At 47.4% G+C, this 13,912-nt stretch overlaps 6 protein-coding genes across 6 annotated transcripts; 4 read left to right on the top strand and 2 right to left on the bottom strand.

The window, feature by feature from the left end:
* Positions 1-2,048: 2,048 nt before the first annotated feature.
* N7529_001459 (uncharacterized protein) lies at positions 2,049-2,456 on the top strand (the record flags this gene model as incomplete). The annotated part of the gene is made up of 1 exon (XM_057236990.1): positions 2,049-2,456. One exon carries the CDS (start codon positions 2,049-2,051, stop codon positions 2,454-2,456), a length of 408 nt encoding a protein of 135 aa, XP_057101677.1.
* Positions 2,457-3,564: 1,108 nt separating this feature from the next.
* Positions 3,565-4,903, top strand: N7529_001460 (WSC-domain-containing protein; the record flags this gene model as incomplete). Its single annotated transcript, XM_057236991.1, has 4 exons — positions 3,565-3,771; positions 4,050-4,311; positions 4,584-4,699; positions 4,763-4,903. The coding sequence occupies 4 exons, from the start codon at positions 3,565-3,567 to the stop codon at positions 4,901-4,903; spliced, it is 726 nt and encodes a 241-aa protein (XP_057101678.1).
* A 1,241-nt stretch (positions 4,904-6,144) lies between these two features.
* Positions 6,145-7,794, top strand: N7529_001461 (uncharacterized protein; the record flags this gene model as incomplete). Its single annotated transcript, XM_057236992.1, has 4 exons — positions 6,145-6,264; positions 6,332-7,367; positions 7,432-7,685; positions 7,741-7,794. 4 exons carry the CDS (start codon positions 6,145-6,147, stop codon positions 7,792-7,794), a joined length of 1,464 nt encoding a protein of 487 aa, XP_057101679.1.
* A 522-nt stretch (positions 7,795-8,316) lies between these two features.
* Positions 8,317-9,063, bottom strand: N7529_001462 (uncharacterized protein; the record flags this gene model as incomplete). Its single annotated transcript, XM_057236993.1, has 2 exons — positions 8,317-8,630; positions 8,706-9,063. 2 exons carry the CDS (start codon positions 9,061-9,063, stop codon positions 8,317-8,319), a joined length of 672 nt encoding a protein of 223 aa, XP_057101680.1.
* Positions 9,064-9,263: 200 nt separating this feature from the next.
* On the bottom strand, positions 9,264-10,640 carry N7529_001463 (FAD-dependent oxidoreductase; the record flags this gene model as incomplete). The annotated part of the gene is made up of 6 exons (XM_057236994.1): positions 9,264-9,607; positions 9,662-10,037; positions 10,092-10,195; positions 10,243-10,346; positions 10,409-10,546; positions 10,615-10,640. 6 exons carry the CDS (start codon positions 10,638-10,640, stop codon positions 9,264-9,266), a joined length of 1,092 nt encoding a protein of 363 aa, XP_057101681.1.
* Positions 10,641-11,768: 1,128 nt separating this feature from the next.
* N7529_001464 (OTU domain-containing protein) lies at positions 11,769-13,298 on the top strand (the record flags this gene model as incomplete). Its single annotated transcript, XM_057236995.1, has 4 exons — positions 11,769-11,892; positions 12,015-12,397; positions 12,443-13,105; positions 13,200-13,298. 4 exons carry the CDS (start codon positions 11,769-11,771, stop codon positions 13,296-13,298), a joined length of 1,269 nt encoding a protein of 422 aa, XP_057101682.1.
* Between the last annotated feature and the right edge of the window lie 614 nt (positions 13,299-13,912).

Below are 13,912 nucleotides of genomic sequence, written 5' to 3' on the forward strand. Positions count from 1 at the left end.
AACTTTGCATGGTTCATTTTATGTATGTCATTCACGTATAAGCTGCTATTTATCAACATCTAGATCCAACATATTCTTGTTAGTGATAGCAAAATTAGTCAAATGCAGCGCTGATACGTTTGGCAGCCGGAAATGAAAACGGTCATTTAGACTCTTTGAGCCTCATTAGATACTTATGAGATCTGCCATTCTACCCTCCATACTAAGCAAAGCAAAAACCATAAAAGCACAGAGAAGCTTACCCAGACAATAGAAGCTTATCCAGACAATAGCAAGCTAGCCCACTGGAGGCACAAAATTCTTTACGAGGCCCCGCTGTCACTACAGACTTCCCAATGTAGGGGAAAATATTCCGTACCAGGCGCCCGAAATATTTGCGAATGCAATATTCCAGGTGTCACGTCTTGGTTCGAATGAAAAGTGCGAAACCATTTGGTTTGATTTTTTTATGTAATCAGCTGCAACTGCAATACATCACTTAGCGACCATACAACAATAGTGGTAGTAGTAGGGGTAGTGGTAGTGGTGGTGCCCTGAAACGAGGAACTTACTAACCCGTGCGACCTGTCCGCCGCCTTTCGCTGCCTTCTCACTGCCAACGTCTTCGCCAATATTGTCCCTGATTGGTCCGTTTTCATGCCAAGTGATGCTAACTAAAGTTCTCTTGGCGAGAAAACTTCCTCCGGTTCATGCGAAATTGAGGCCCTTCTTACTTGTTTACTCTGTAGACTATTATGGACTATAGATCTATATATCCGATTAAGGCCGCGACCGCGAAATGCCCCATTAGGAAGCCGCCGCTTTATGAGGGCGCTCAGGGTTATGCTCACTGAGCATTCCTTAGCATAGGGTGATGACTCAATGAACTTGTCACACGCTGGCCGGCTACTTCGAAGCGCTGGTCAACTTGGCCGAGGTGCCTTCCGTTCTCAGTATGCTATTGTAGATCGATAGAAAAATCTGACAGTAGAAAATTCACCGTTCAACCTCTCCGACTGCGGACCTCCCCCCGGCCGAAAGCTCAGCGCACCTAGCATACAAGTAGAAACTGCATATGGTATCCCGACACTCAACTCAAGTACACTTAAACGACCAAAGCCATCCAATATCCGAGTTGAACCATTGATCGTTTTGATTAAGTGTGAATGCACCTCCGCCACAGTTATTGCTTGTGTAGAATCTGCAAAAGTAAGGCGTATCGTATATCGCAAACGACGCCATTCCGGTCGGAAAATTAAGACAATCCCCCTTTGACCAGGTGATACCTTCCAGATAGTCATATGTTTCGCACTTATCCCAGTAGTAGCAGGGCTTCACCCAGACCTCAGTTGCCAATGCAGCTGTGGTGAGCGCGAGACAGAGAGCGGAGAGGGAGATTGGCTTCATTTCTTCTTTTTTTGGTCAAAGCTTATAGCTAAATGGACTTAACGGGGATTGAACAGCAGCTTTTCTTAGAGGACGCACCTTTAATAATGGATGTATTCGAAAAATTCAAGCAAGTTCGATTGTCTCACGGGCGGAGACTCAGAGGAGCTCCTGCGACTATTTATGTTTCCATGTTACTTAGAGTCTTCGGGTTAATTTTTCTTCATTTTCAGCTGATACTGTCGGACACGGCAAATTGAATGTTCCTGTTCAAACAGCCGCATTGTACTATCGTAGGCCAAGCAGCATGCGCGGGCTAGCGGTTCTTGGCATAATGAATGAGAAATCTAGCTGCATCAGCTGGGTTCTAGTGGAGGTTTGAGGTATCTAGCGGACGCCGGTGCGGGATCCATAAGCATTGATGGGACGTGCTACAGCTGAACACTCTCCTCCTCAACTGTAAGAACTTTGCAATCAAGGAGGACCCACGGGAAATTAGGACATTTAAAACCCCAAATGACCGCGTAAGATTGCGCACCGTCATTCTACCTTTCCACTCTATAGTCACAAGTCTTCTCTTCTACACATGTAAGCAACATCTTCGGCTCGGGGCGTTTTTCATAGCCTGAGTACTTATCTGACTCATTTACTTAAGAGAACTACCGCGCTCGTTCTGTTTCATCATGTTCAATATGCTCAAAGTATCACAACTCCTCCTCATCCCTGCTGCTTTCGTAGCAGCAGTCCCAACATCTCCCACAACACCCCTCAAACTCGAAAAGCGATCCACATGTGGCGTGGAAGCTACCGTGACATATTACAAAAGCGACAGCTGTGGGAGCAACAATGCGATAGCAAATATCAACTGGAAAAACAACTGGAGTTCCTACAACTACCAGCTGTCTAACGCCAGAAGCTTCGCTATCACGAACGGCGACTACTGGGACATCTACTGCGGTCTCTACGATGGTTATAATGGGCAGGGCAATCGCATTGCAACGCTTGAATGGAATACCGGATATAATTGCAAGTCTTTGGGAGTGGCTGGGGCGAATGTGAAATCTATTGTTTGCTGGGGGAATAATTGCTAGCTATATAGTCTCTAGTACACAGCTGTCTTTAATGGGGTCACTCGGAGACTGTGGTCCTTGGGGGAGGCTGCTGGGAGAATATGTGCGAGATCAAATGGAGTCTGAATCATAGTAGCTATGCTTTATGTCTGAACTTGACCATGAATATGCTTTCTGACTTATTCTACAAGTACGTACAGAAACTTAGGGACCTTCCATGAGAGATTTAATTGTGGATTTTGAAGTTGAGCCTAAGAGCCTACTCCTTATATAGATATATTACTAGCTGCGAAGAGTAGTCTGAACAGCCGAGCTGAGTATATCCGCTGAGCGGGTTTTCTTATTTAAGAAGCAGAATCCAAGCAACTGATCCATGTTCAATTACGTCTTATGACTGGCCAGTTAGCATCACCTGCTCAATATAAGATATGAGGGAGGTAGGCAGGTTGTAAAAGTAGATCTGTGACCAGCATTTACCTGAATGGCCAAACTATAGTATAGGTCCTACACCAATAAGTTCGATCAGTCACCCTCATCTTCTGACCGCCTGTCAAAGCAGACCTCCACCGCACATTCTTCGCTTGCACAATTACTCTACAATCCTTCTCGATACAGCGCGGTTCGTTCCCAAAATTCACACTGATTCTGCCCATTGCATTTAGATTTACGTCCTCTATCCACAGGACAACCAAGCTGCTCGAACTTCGACCGACAATGTTGAAAGTGATGTCGCCGACCGCCGTGATTGATGTACCGCGGAGCATCAAACCTGCGCCGCGCCGGCTCGGAAGTTTATGCAGACGTTTCTGCAGGTGAGATCGCTTTTTTGTGGGATTGTGCTGTAGGTTTCGATGCAGGAAGGGTTAATCATTCCTGGCGTTGGAACGTTCTTATGTAAGAGCTGTCTGGTGGACGTATGGGATGCACGAGTATTGGCTGCCGACACACACGATTCCATAAGCATGACAGTAGAAAGATGCGTAGGAGTCGCCCAAGCCGGCTATTGGAGATACGCAGGGTTGAATTTGGGACGTGAGTACTCTCAGCCATGAAGGAGATCTGATCTCTCATTGTTTGGGTCCTCTCTTCATATTCTCATACTACACGCGAATATCGGCTCACATCACGGATGCCTAGCCAATGCTACATTGGGAACACCCTACATGGCGAAAACCAATTCCCAGATAGCGACTGCTCCCAGGCATGTGCTGGGGATGGTAAACAAGCGTGTGGTGAAGCTGGTCGGATTCAGATCTATGAGGATGCAGCATGGAGTAATCCGACACTCGCTGAACTGATAGCAGCAGTTGAGCAGTACAATGCTACCATGGAGGAAGTGCGTCAGGCAAGTGCAAACTAACTAGAGTATGTGAAAGAGTTCCAAGACCTCCTTGGATCTCAATTTTCAGGAGCCGCAAAACGCAAACGGGGAGAGCTACAATATGAAAATACTGCTACGAAGCTAAGGAAAGACTACAGTGCGTTAGAAACTGCCTCGGTTCATGAGGGTGCGTTGCTCGTGTCTTTACCCTCTCAAGGGAACTACTCGCTAATGACATAATTGATGTGTGATAGAGCAAGGCAAAGAAGACGGAAACAGGGTCCTAATCATAGCAAAGACAAGAAGACACAATCGGCGAGGTCCTTGTGACAGATGATATATTCGAGGAATGGGGCCTCACGCGCGATAATCTTGCCCGGTACCTCGATAAGATTTTAGACAGACTGTTTCAGATGCTTGAGGAAGTAGATCGCGCAATCGCAGCGAACACCGCGCCAGTTATCAATGCTGCTGCTGCTGCTGCGTCAGAAGTGGAACAAGCGATTGCGCCGGCGATTGGTCTTGGGGGTACTTTGGTTATAGCCTCTGGGCTCTGTGAGTTCTAACTATTCTTGTATCGATTCTATTCTAAGATGAGATGCCCTGCTGGTCTTGGGTAAATACACAAGTCCGCACTCTTGCAAATATCATCTCCTTTTTCGGGGCCCTGGGTGGAGGCAATGACGAAACAAGCACAATTCCAGCCACAGGTACGGGGACAATATCGATTCCTACAACAACAACATCAACGGCGACTGCCACCATAGCTTCGTCATCTACGACGACGACAACATCAACGTCAACATGCTCAGCAACAGCTACCATAGCCCCTGTCGCCATCTTCGCCACCCCGGGTGCGAGCCTCGCCGAGTTCAATGCGTTTGTAGACACTCTGCCAAATGACCCAGAGGGTCTCCAACTCACAGGGTCTTGGCAGCCAAATGTGAGATTTTCTCTTTGCATATACTCAGTAATCTATTTACATGGTCTAATTCATTTGGCACAGTTCTTATACGCGGGATACGTGGATGGGTGTTCCATCGAGAAGCTGGGTGGCAACCCCTTAGTCGCGCGATGGACTATCGCGGAGGGGTCCCAGTCTGTATTGGAATTTGATCATGATGGAATCCTGGCTTGTGCGGCTTAGAAAGACGGAATATAGTGTTTTGAAGCTGGGGACTTATGGGAAATCAACAGAATTATGGTCAGATTGATTTTGAATACCCGCGCGCTCGAATCACATACTGTTCTCCGCATATCTATAAAGATTTTGTTGCGGTGGCCGTTGGCCGCCAAGCTCATCAGCGTATCAGAGCGCAGCCACTTATTAGTCTGAGATAGTTTCTTTCTACTCTTTCTCGTGGATTGAATCACTTTTTCTGAATATTTTCTTCGGGGCTATTCAACAGATCTTTACACTTTAGACTTGTTATCTCAAGTTTGGCGGTTGTCAATGAATAGAGCATGAAGGTCTAGATACTACCAAAGACTTCGCTTTGATATAAGCAGTTCGGCGTCTCTGCAGCATATTAAGTTTAAATAAGACGCTGTACAGTAGTCATAATTCCTGAAGGTATACTAGAAGTAACAGCAATTTTGGCCCTTTTTCATGTCGATCAGATGTAGAGAATGAGTGTCTCAACCAGCACGAGATTCGGGAAGTGAGGTATTACAGGACCACCTATTCAGGTTGGAAAACCCTCTTTATGATCTATCACAATAAATAGTGAAGCTATAAATCCTACCCTGAACAGCACAGAGAAGGGGACGAAAGGAAAATCAAACACGCCAAAAAAGCAAAGACAGATCGGCAATGTGATGGAACGCAGATCCCACATTGCACAAGGATATACGCTGTACTCCCAATCAAGCATGAACCGTTCCAAGTAAACAAGTTCGCACCTCAGGGCCAATCTCTCCAGGATGCCTTAAACACCGATCTCCATACTCTATTCCCTTACCCCAGCGCATTGATCAGCTGGTACAACTTGCTTTTGTGGATATCTGACTTGATGGCGTATTATCGTCCAATCACTGCTGCGCTCGACAATGTTTGTATGCTGCAAGATGCACATATCATCCCTCCCATGCAGATGGATCTACGAACCAGCCATACAACAGACAGAGATTAATCCTCGTGGAGTCGAATCAGATTACTCCGTACCATTGAAAGAGATCATGCAGCGGTACTTAATGTATGCAATTTGTATTGGTTCGAGGCAGAAGTACTCCCCACACATGAGTTGACTATGTTTTGCACTTTCCTAGAACATATCACAGGCTGGATTGTACAAAACCCCTATTCTTGGGTGATAAGACGTCAAATTCTTTTATCTCGATTTTTGAGTGGAAGATCTAGAAGATATATTGGTTGCTCTCGAACCTGTCATGGCAGACACTATGTATCCCGTGCAGAAACCATGGCTGTTCGATTTACGCTCGTCAAAGCAACTCATCGGCCTGGCTGTCTTTGCCACGACCTTCACTGATGGCTTTCTCTACGGCATCGTGAGTTCATGCTTCGCTGAAGCCCTGGAGGCAGTAAATCGAATTGGCTGACCCAACTACGTGCTAGGTTGTATCTGTTCTTCCATTTTCCCTTACCGTCCGCTCTGGGGTCCCCGAATCCGAAGTTCCATTCTGGACATCAACCTCCCTAGCCATCTTTGGTCTAGCAATGGTACTGAGCGCCCCGATGGCAGGCTGGATTGTCAGAAAATGCGAGAAACGCCAGTTACCATTCCTGGGCGGTCTTTCTTGCGCGTTTGGAGCAACTCTATTCTTCATGATCGGGACCAGGCCGTGGATTATCATTGTGGCAAGGACTTTTCAAGGACTGTCTGCGAGCGTGGTCTACACTGCTGGCCTGACGCTGTTGGTGGATACGATTGAGTCGCACGAGCTGGGACCCTGGATTGGATTTGGACTCTCTGGCATGAACTTTGGAGTGCTTGTATCACCTACTCTCGGAGGAATCGTTTATGAGAAAGCAGGATTCTATTATGTTTTCGTCATGGCTCTTGGGATCATCTTGATTAACTTAGTACTGATTCTGCTCATCATTGACAGAAAGGCTGCTGAGAGATACAGAGCGGAGTTTGATCCAGATGGAGTTTCAGCCGTTCGAAATGGAAATCATGCGAATAAGTCTACTACGCATGGTAAGCGACGACTGTCCAGGGTTGAAAACGGCGACTTGAATGTCACCACGCCGCTGCTTTCACGCCGCAGAGAACCCACTGCTGAAGTTACAATACATGCTACCTGGTCATCTATCGTTGGAGGATTTGTTCGAAACCCTCGTATAGTCGCTGCACTATATGGCTGTCTCATTAACACTATCCTTATGAGCTCCATGGATGCCGTCCTGCCGATCTTTGTTAAGCAGACCTTCCACTGGCTATCTGGTGCAACAGGGGCAATCTTCTTGAATTTGACCATACCATCCCTTATTGGTCCATTTATAGGAATGGTTTCAGACAAATATGGTGTCCGGCTGATCTCGGTCCTCGGTTTTACTTCCGCAGCGATAGGCGCCATGTTTCTCGCACTGATACAAAACGACGATATTACAAGCAAAGTGTTGGCATGCATATTCTTGTTCGTTGTGGGTAAGTCTGATCTACTATATGTGCAGCTCAAGATGAGGTACACGATTGTTAACATGATAGATAGGTGTGGGCCTCAATACCTCGTTGACTCCTCTCGTCACGGAGATACCTCGGATTGTCAATCGTCTCCAAGACGAGCAGCCTGATGTGTACGGAGATGAGAGTGCAGTTGCTGAAGGCTATATGCTTCTTGATGTTGTCTTCGGTGCTGGGACTCTCCTAGGGCCCTTAATATCAGAACACGCTTTCGAGAGATTAGGATGGACCGGATGCACTGCTGTGATGGGACTTTTGAGTACCTCAGCTATCCTTCCAGTAGTAAGCGACTAGCTCTTGATAAACACAGCCGTTGATGATACTGACTCGTTATTAGACAATGTATCTGACCCCTAATCGAAAGGGCTCTTTGAGAAATCCCGAGCATTGAAAATTTCTCTTAATTAGTATAAGAATGGTTGAAAGCCATCTTCCCCAATCAATTTCAAATGTGACAAAAAAGGGCATGATGCTCGTTTCTTTGTCAGCTGTGACACTGACCCTGATATGATAGCCCTGGCTTTTCTTTGGGCGAAGATTGAGATTCCCTTGCGAAATGAAAGGCGCTGGTGCTTCTTCTCAATAGTTGATGGTCTCAGTAGCTGATGGAGGCATTTATACTGTGGGAATTGAGCAGATTCCAAAAAAGATAGAGGAATCATAGTGGGCGGCTGCCTTTATAAAACCTCTTACGGGCAATTTGGACATTCCATCTATGGAGAAAGATCTTGATTTAATGTAGCATGAACCGTCTGGTTATCTCGGTCGATTAATCTTGCGTATCTTTGCCATGATAGATCTCACTCCATAACACCAGTCAGTTCGTCCACGGGTACACTGAACAGTTATTTATGATCAGTATGAGTACGTGAACATCTTGCTTGTTCGTTACTCACTCCTGCTGATCGATAGATCACATACTCTCAATGGCATTCTGTCTCTTTTCCAGCCGAACCTCAGATAGACCATTAGTAAATAGACTCATCCGCACAAGATTCCACTCCACGGCGCTATATAGCAGGCTCAAATCAGTCCCAATGCCAATATCAGCCGCCGTATTCAAGCTTCGCGAATCGATAAAGGGTGCAATCGATGGCCACACGCTTTGGACGTTATCGAAAATAATCTCCACGGCCAAATCACCCATTGCCTTGGTTTCTTTTAGCAAGAATGCGGCTTCGTCGCGCTGTCCATTTGCCTGCTTGAGGAGTTTGTTGAGGTCTCCGTCTGACCTCGAGCAGAGATGTCAGATACCGCACGAACGCGCACTTCAAATACAACAAAGCTATTTTGGAGACATACCGTATTTTCCAACAACCAGCGCAGCCAGTTCACCGAGATTTGTAGCACACTGCTCGCGATACCGATTGTACCCGCCTTCTTTCAAAGAATCTACTCGCTCTTGCCATGAGCTGTTGGCAAGCGTGTCGATGTCGTGATATTTCGCTGCGATCAGCTTGTTGATCATTTTCTCCGTCAGATGGTGCGAGATTGGTCTTGCCTTGATGAGCGCGTCCATGACTATCGCCAATACGATTTGCGGGCTGGCAATGAGCGAGTCGGCTTTTGCGAGGGGTGTGCCGTGTAAAGGGATTTTACCGAATTCGTTCACGACTTTGTCGATTCTGAAGCCGGTTTCTTTCGATACTGATGAAGACATGATGGACGTTATTGAAGAGAATGAAGCGCTTGAATGGGTTAAATGTTCTGGTAATGATACTGGATGTTTATCACGAGTTGACCTCACGATGGCATATCCATATACATGGGCTACGCCTCATCCATAAAATTAACAGCCACCTTCGAAATTGCCATGCAACGATCAACCTATACAATGCCCCTGCTCAACTCAACGCCGACTCATAGCTTGGCACGGGATTTCTTCTGCAGAACTTCCTTGACAAGAGACACCGCAGCATATGCACAGCCAAACGAGGCTTGGTAACCAAATCCTCCATGGCCGTAGTTATGCACAATATCCACACCATCCACCTTATCCTTCTCAATACGAGTGCCGCCATCTCTCAGAGGTCGCAAGCCAACACCATGGCGAATGATATCCAGCCCCTCAATTCCTTGTCCCGGCTTAACCAGGCTGGGACAAATAGCAATGCAGCGTTTCATGATTCGATTGGCAAGATTCATATCCGGGAGTGCATCCCAGTTGTACTTTTGATAAGATCCGCCGAGAATAGTGCCGCCGCCTACGAATGACAAGTTAGTATATTGCTTCCTAATATGATAGGTCTGAAATTTACCTGCGGCGCGAGTCATGATATACAGGGCCTCGTCTTCTCCGTCGTCAGTTCCAGACGCTGAAACCATAGGCCCAGGATCGTTGCGGACGACGACGATCTGACCGCGTGCGGGATACATCTTATCGTCGAGCACGCCGCCGAGTGTTCTGGCTGATAGTCCCGTGCAATTGATCACCACGTCAGCTTTGTTGCCGGTGTGGTGCGCGTCAGCTGCGTCCGCGATATGCTTGAAGACAGCTCTTTCGAACACGGCGCCATTCTTGACGCACTGGCCGACCAGCCACGGCAAGTACACGGCCGTGTTGATGCAGACGGATGTGAATTCCTGTGCGTTGTCGATGCCAGGCGCTAGTTGTTCAGATGGAACAGCTTTGAACTAAATTTCGAGGTCAATGTGGATTTCATCGACTCATTACTCGGTCACTCATACATCGGGCACAACATCCTTATACCACGGGTTGGGCTGGACCAGCTCGGAGAACCACTGTCCAGTCGCTGATTCCTGATCCTTCTTTCGGTTGTAGATCAAAGTACCTGGGCTTCATCAGAGGGGTCCAAGCTTTGAGTCGGGGAGCACATACCTCGGAAGTGGATACCGGCCTCCGGGTATTTCTCCGTGATCTCTTTCAACGCTGGCCAGGTGGCACGCTCCCATTCCTGGTGGGCACTGCCTTCCTTCCCGACTCTATTGAACGAACAATCAATTAGAACATTGGTCCTCGCTGTGGCATGGTTCGGTGGTCATACGGCATATAGTTGGCACCGGCCCAAGGGGATGCATATTCGATATCATAGTCGCCGGGCATATGCTTTGCTAGCACGGTGACTTTGTTCTTTGGGTCCTGTGACAGCAGATACGCAGTTGTCAAACCGGAGACACCAGCACTATTCCATAGATTAGTGGAGGTTCAACACACCGCAAGGGTGGAGCTAGAGGAGCTAGAGGGTCTTACCCCAGAACCACAATGTTGTTGGCCATTTTGAACTCGTGAACTCAACCCGAAGAGAACAAATACTGTAACATGCAATTAGAAGTATATGAAGAAAGGAATGAGCCCTCTTATGTTCGAACAGAGGCGGGGGATTGAGGGGATGATTCTTATCGCTTTTGATAAGAGATTCCCACCGGCCCGGGTTGTAATTCACGATCGTAAGGCGCTGGTCATGTATGGTATTGTCCCCTTTTCGCTAAACCTATTTAGGAATATTTTCGGAAGCGGTGTATAGCAGTAACCAATCAATCATCAAAAATAACAAAGAAACGCGCTAGAGTTTTCCGGTGGAGACGTGGAGCAATACGAATCAACAACATTTCAAAATTACCCTCCGCACTTGATGCGGAGGTGATGCGTAGAAGATATAGATTGCATAGATTCATGTCAATTGATTGCAGAAATAGATCTCGTGAATCATATTGCTCAAGTATCATAATTCCCAATTATTGAATATGGGATCTGGGGCCCAGCAAGGGAGACTCCCGTAAAATCCCGCGTACTCCATTACTCCAGACTCCACTGTTAACATATCGATCACATTTCAATGACTTTGCTCTCGGTTTTCTTTCAGTTTGCTCTCACTTTCCCTTGGTTTTCTCTTACTCTTGAAAGTCAATTCAATGAAAACGTCAAGGAACTCAAGGATTAGGCTCTAATTATAGCAGTCAGTTCAAATCTCATTGTGAACACAAAGAAAAGAAAAAGTGGGCTATGTCATCAAGTGGGCAAGGGCTCAGAGTGTGACCAATCACCGAACATCAAATCTCACCGCCAGGGATGCTCCGACACCAAGTTTTGGAAGTTTCCAAAATCTGCAACAATTTCCTTTTTAAACCACCCGCAGGGCCCGATTCACCTCTGCGGGTTTACTTCCCTAGATTTATCTTGAACATTGCTTCAATTTTCTAATCTAATTTGTTTGATTTACACTAAATGCCGACTAATCGAGGTTCTTCATTATGTCGCAAATCAATGGTGGCAGAATCGTGCCCATACTTACGGGGCACGATGTATTACAATCGTTTGACCAGCCTGCTCTATTGACCTCTTCAATCTCTCAATCTTCGATATCTTCTTCTTCAACATGTTCAGACTCTTTACCACCCTCCACAATGCCCAAATGTCGCCAAGATAAGGCGACCGGCAAGCGTCCCAAAGCCAAGATGCCAGACTCGAGCCTCGAGATGGCCTCTCTCATGGAGCGGGGACTGTATGCGCTCCCAACTGAAGGAGATGGTACGTAAATCTCGTAATGGACTTCCTTGCCGAGCTCCCTAGCTCCAAGTCCCGTTATAACTTGTTTTCGCCTGTTCTGACGCGTCTCGTCTCAGGCAATTGTCTCTACTATTCGCTTTCAGACCAACTCTTTGGAGACTTCACCCACGGCAATGATATCAGACAGCGAGTTGCCGATCACATGTCCAACAACAAAGAATACTTCATGCAGTTTGTTTCCCAGGGGGGCGAGCGTCGTCGACCTAGGCGCGCCGCTGCTTCTGCATACGCTACTCGTTCCGCCGATGTCCCTTCTCAATCCGAGCAAGAAAAAGAGCGCCTTTTTACCGATATGATTGCCAAGTCTCGAAAGAATGGAGAATGGGCCGGCTCTGAACACATCCAGGCCTTCTGCCAAGCTTATAGGCTTGATGTGGGCGTCTATACATCAGACGGCGTCCGATCTTTCCAAGATGTGAATTCTGGACCCGACGAGTCGCGTAACGTTGTACATGTCGCTTTCCATGTAAGTATCCTGTTCTGTCTACATCCTGGAGCTCCAGGCTAACAGTCTCAGACTTTCAATCATTACTCTTCGGTTCGTAGCGTGGACAAGAAACACGAAGGTCTTCTCGTCAGGCTGGAGCATGACGGAATTCCCTACCCAGACGTCGATGACAAGGCTCATGTAAAATCCGAGGCGGTCACGACTGAAGACAAGACCGATATTAATACCGACGTCAAGACTGAGCTTGATCCCCACAAACCCGTCAACGACTCTCACAATGACTTTCGCTCCGAACAAACTGCGATTGATCCCAATACAATTAGTGACAACAACCTTGCTGTTGATCTGTACGGTCCGTGGCATATCAATACCATTGAGGAAGGTCTTGGTGGACGTTACGACCGAGAGACCATCATTGACATGTTGAAGAAGTGCCGTGGCGACATCGACCGCGCCTTTGCCGCGCTGCTTGACGAAGATGCCGATGCACACGTCGACAAGAAGTCCGCGCCTATCATCCCAGTCAAACCAAGTCTGCAGGCCTCCCGAGAGTCTTCCCCCTTCAGCACTGGTAGCAAGCGCTCAGCCGACGACAGCGACGATTCTGAAGACCCCCGCCCCGCTAGACGGGTTAAGCCTAAGAAGCGAATGATCTCCAACCTTACACTGGGTGTCGGAATCTCCTTCAGGGATGATCTTGATGAGCTCGTCTCTCTCAACCTTCACGTGAGCCCACCTACTAACCATCTTCCAACAATGATCCCCGTTGACTGATTATCTTTGCAGGTTAACCCTGACACTGAACAGGGTCAGGCCACAGACCCCCCCTGCCGCTGGTAACACCAGCCCCGAGTATTCGGATACGGAGGAAAAGACATGTCGCCGCAGTGGAAGACTCTCTCGACCCCGCCCGAATTAGCCTAATTTTTTGTTGCTTGTTTTGAAGACATTTGAGCGTTTGCAGCCTGTGCATTGAACAAGGCGTTGGCATTGGCATGGATGGCCTTTTTCATATTCGTTTTAGCATTGCATTGCCCTATGAGCTTGCGAGGGAGGCGGTGTTTTTCTTTCCTTTTTTTCAGACGCTGCATGAGGATGATGCCTGGGGCAGTCCAAGATCATATGTTTTTGCGAAGATACCTTTCTGCGAGGGGCTACATCTACCCCTTTATTTTGCTTTTTTTTGGATGTTCCTCGTTTGCTGCTGAGAGGCTTTGGAATTAATGGGCAAATGGCATAGCTTCGCTTGACTAAATGTAATGATGTTGACGGTAACATTGCCGCCTCGGGAAGCGATGGGCTCCTGGATCCCAGGGTGAATTAGTCACACACCTCGTTGCTCTCCCCTGACCAGTCCAATCCATTCTCGTCCTGCTTTTTAGCTTTTGCCTGCTCTGATTGTAACCGCACTGCATACTAGTGTCCCTAGGAGCGCAGGCCTAGAGATAACGTATTCCCACGTCGTTACGGTGACTTGCTGTCCTCTTCGAACTTTCCGTCGATCGACCCCTGGGCACGGCATTTATGGATAAC

The sequence above is a fragment of the Penicillium soppii genome (assembly GCF_028829465.1).
Source record: "Penicillium soppii strain IBT 18220 chromosome Unknown utg000002l, whole genome shotgun sequence".
NCBI lineage: Eukaryota > Fungi > Ascomycota > Eurotiomycetes > Eurotiales > Aspergillaceae > Penicillium > Penicillium soppii.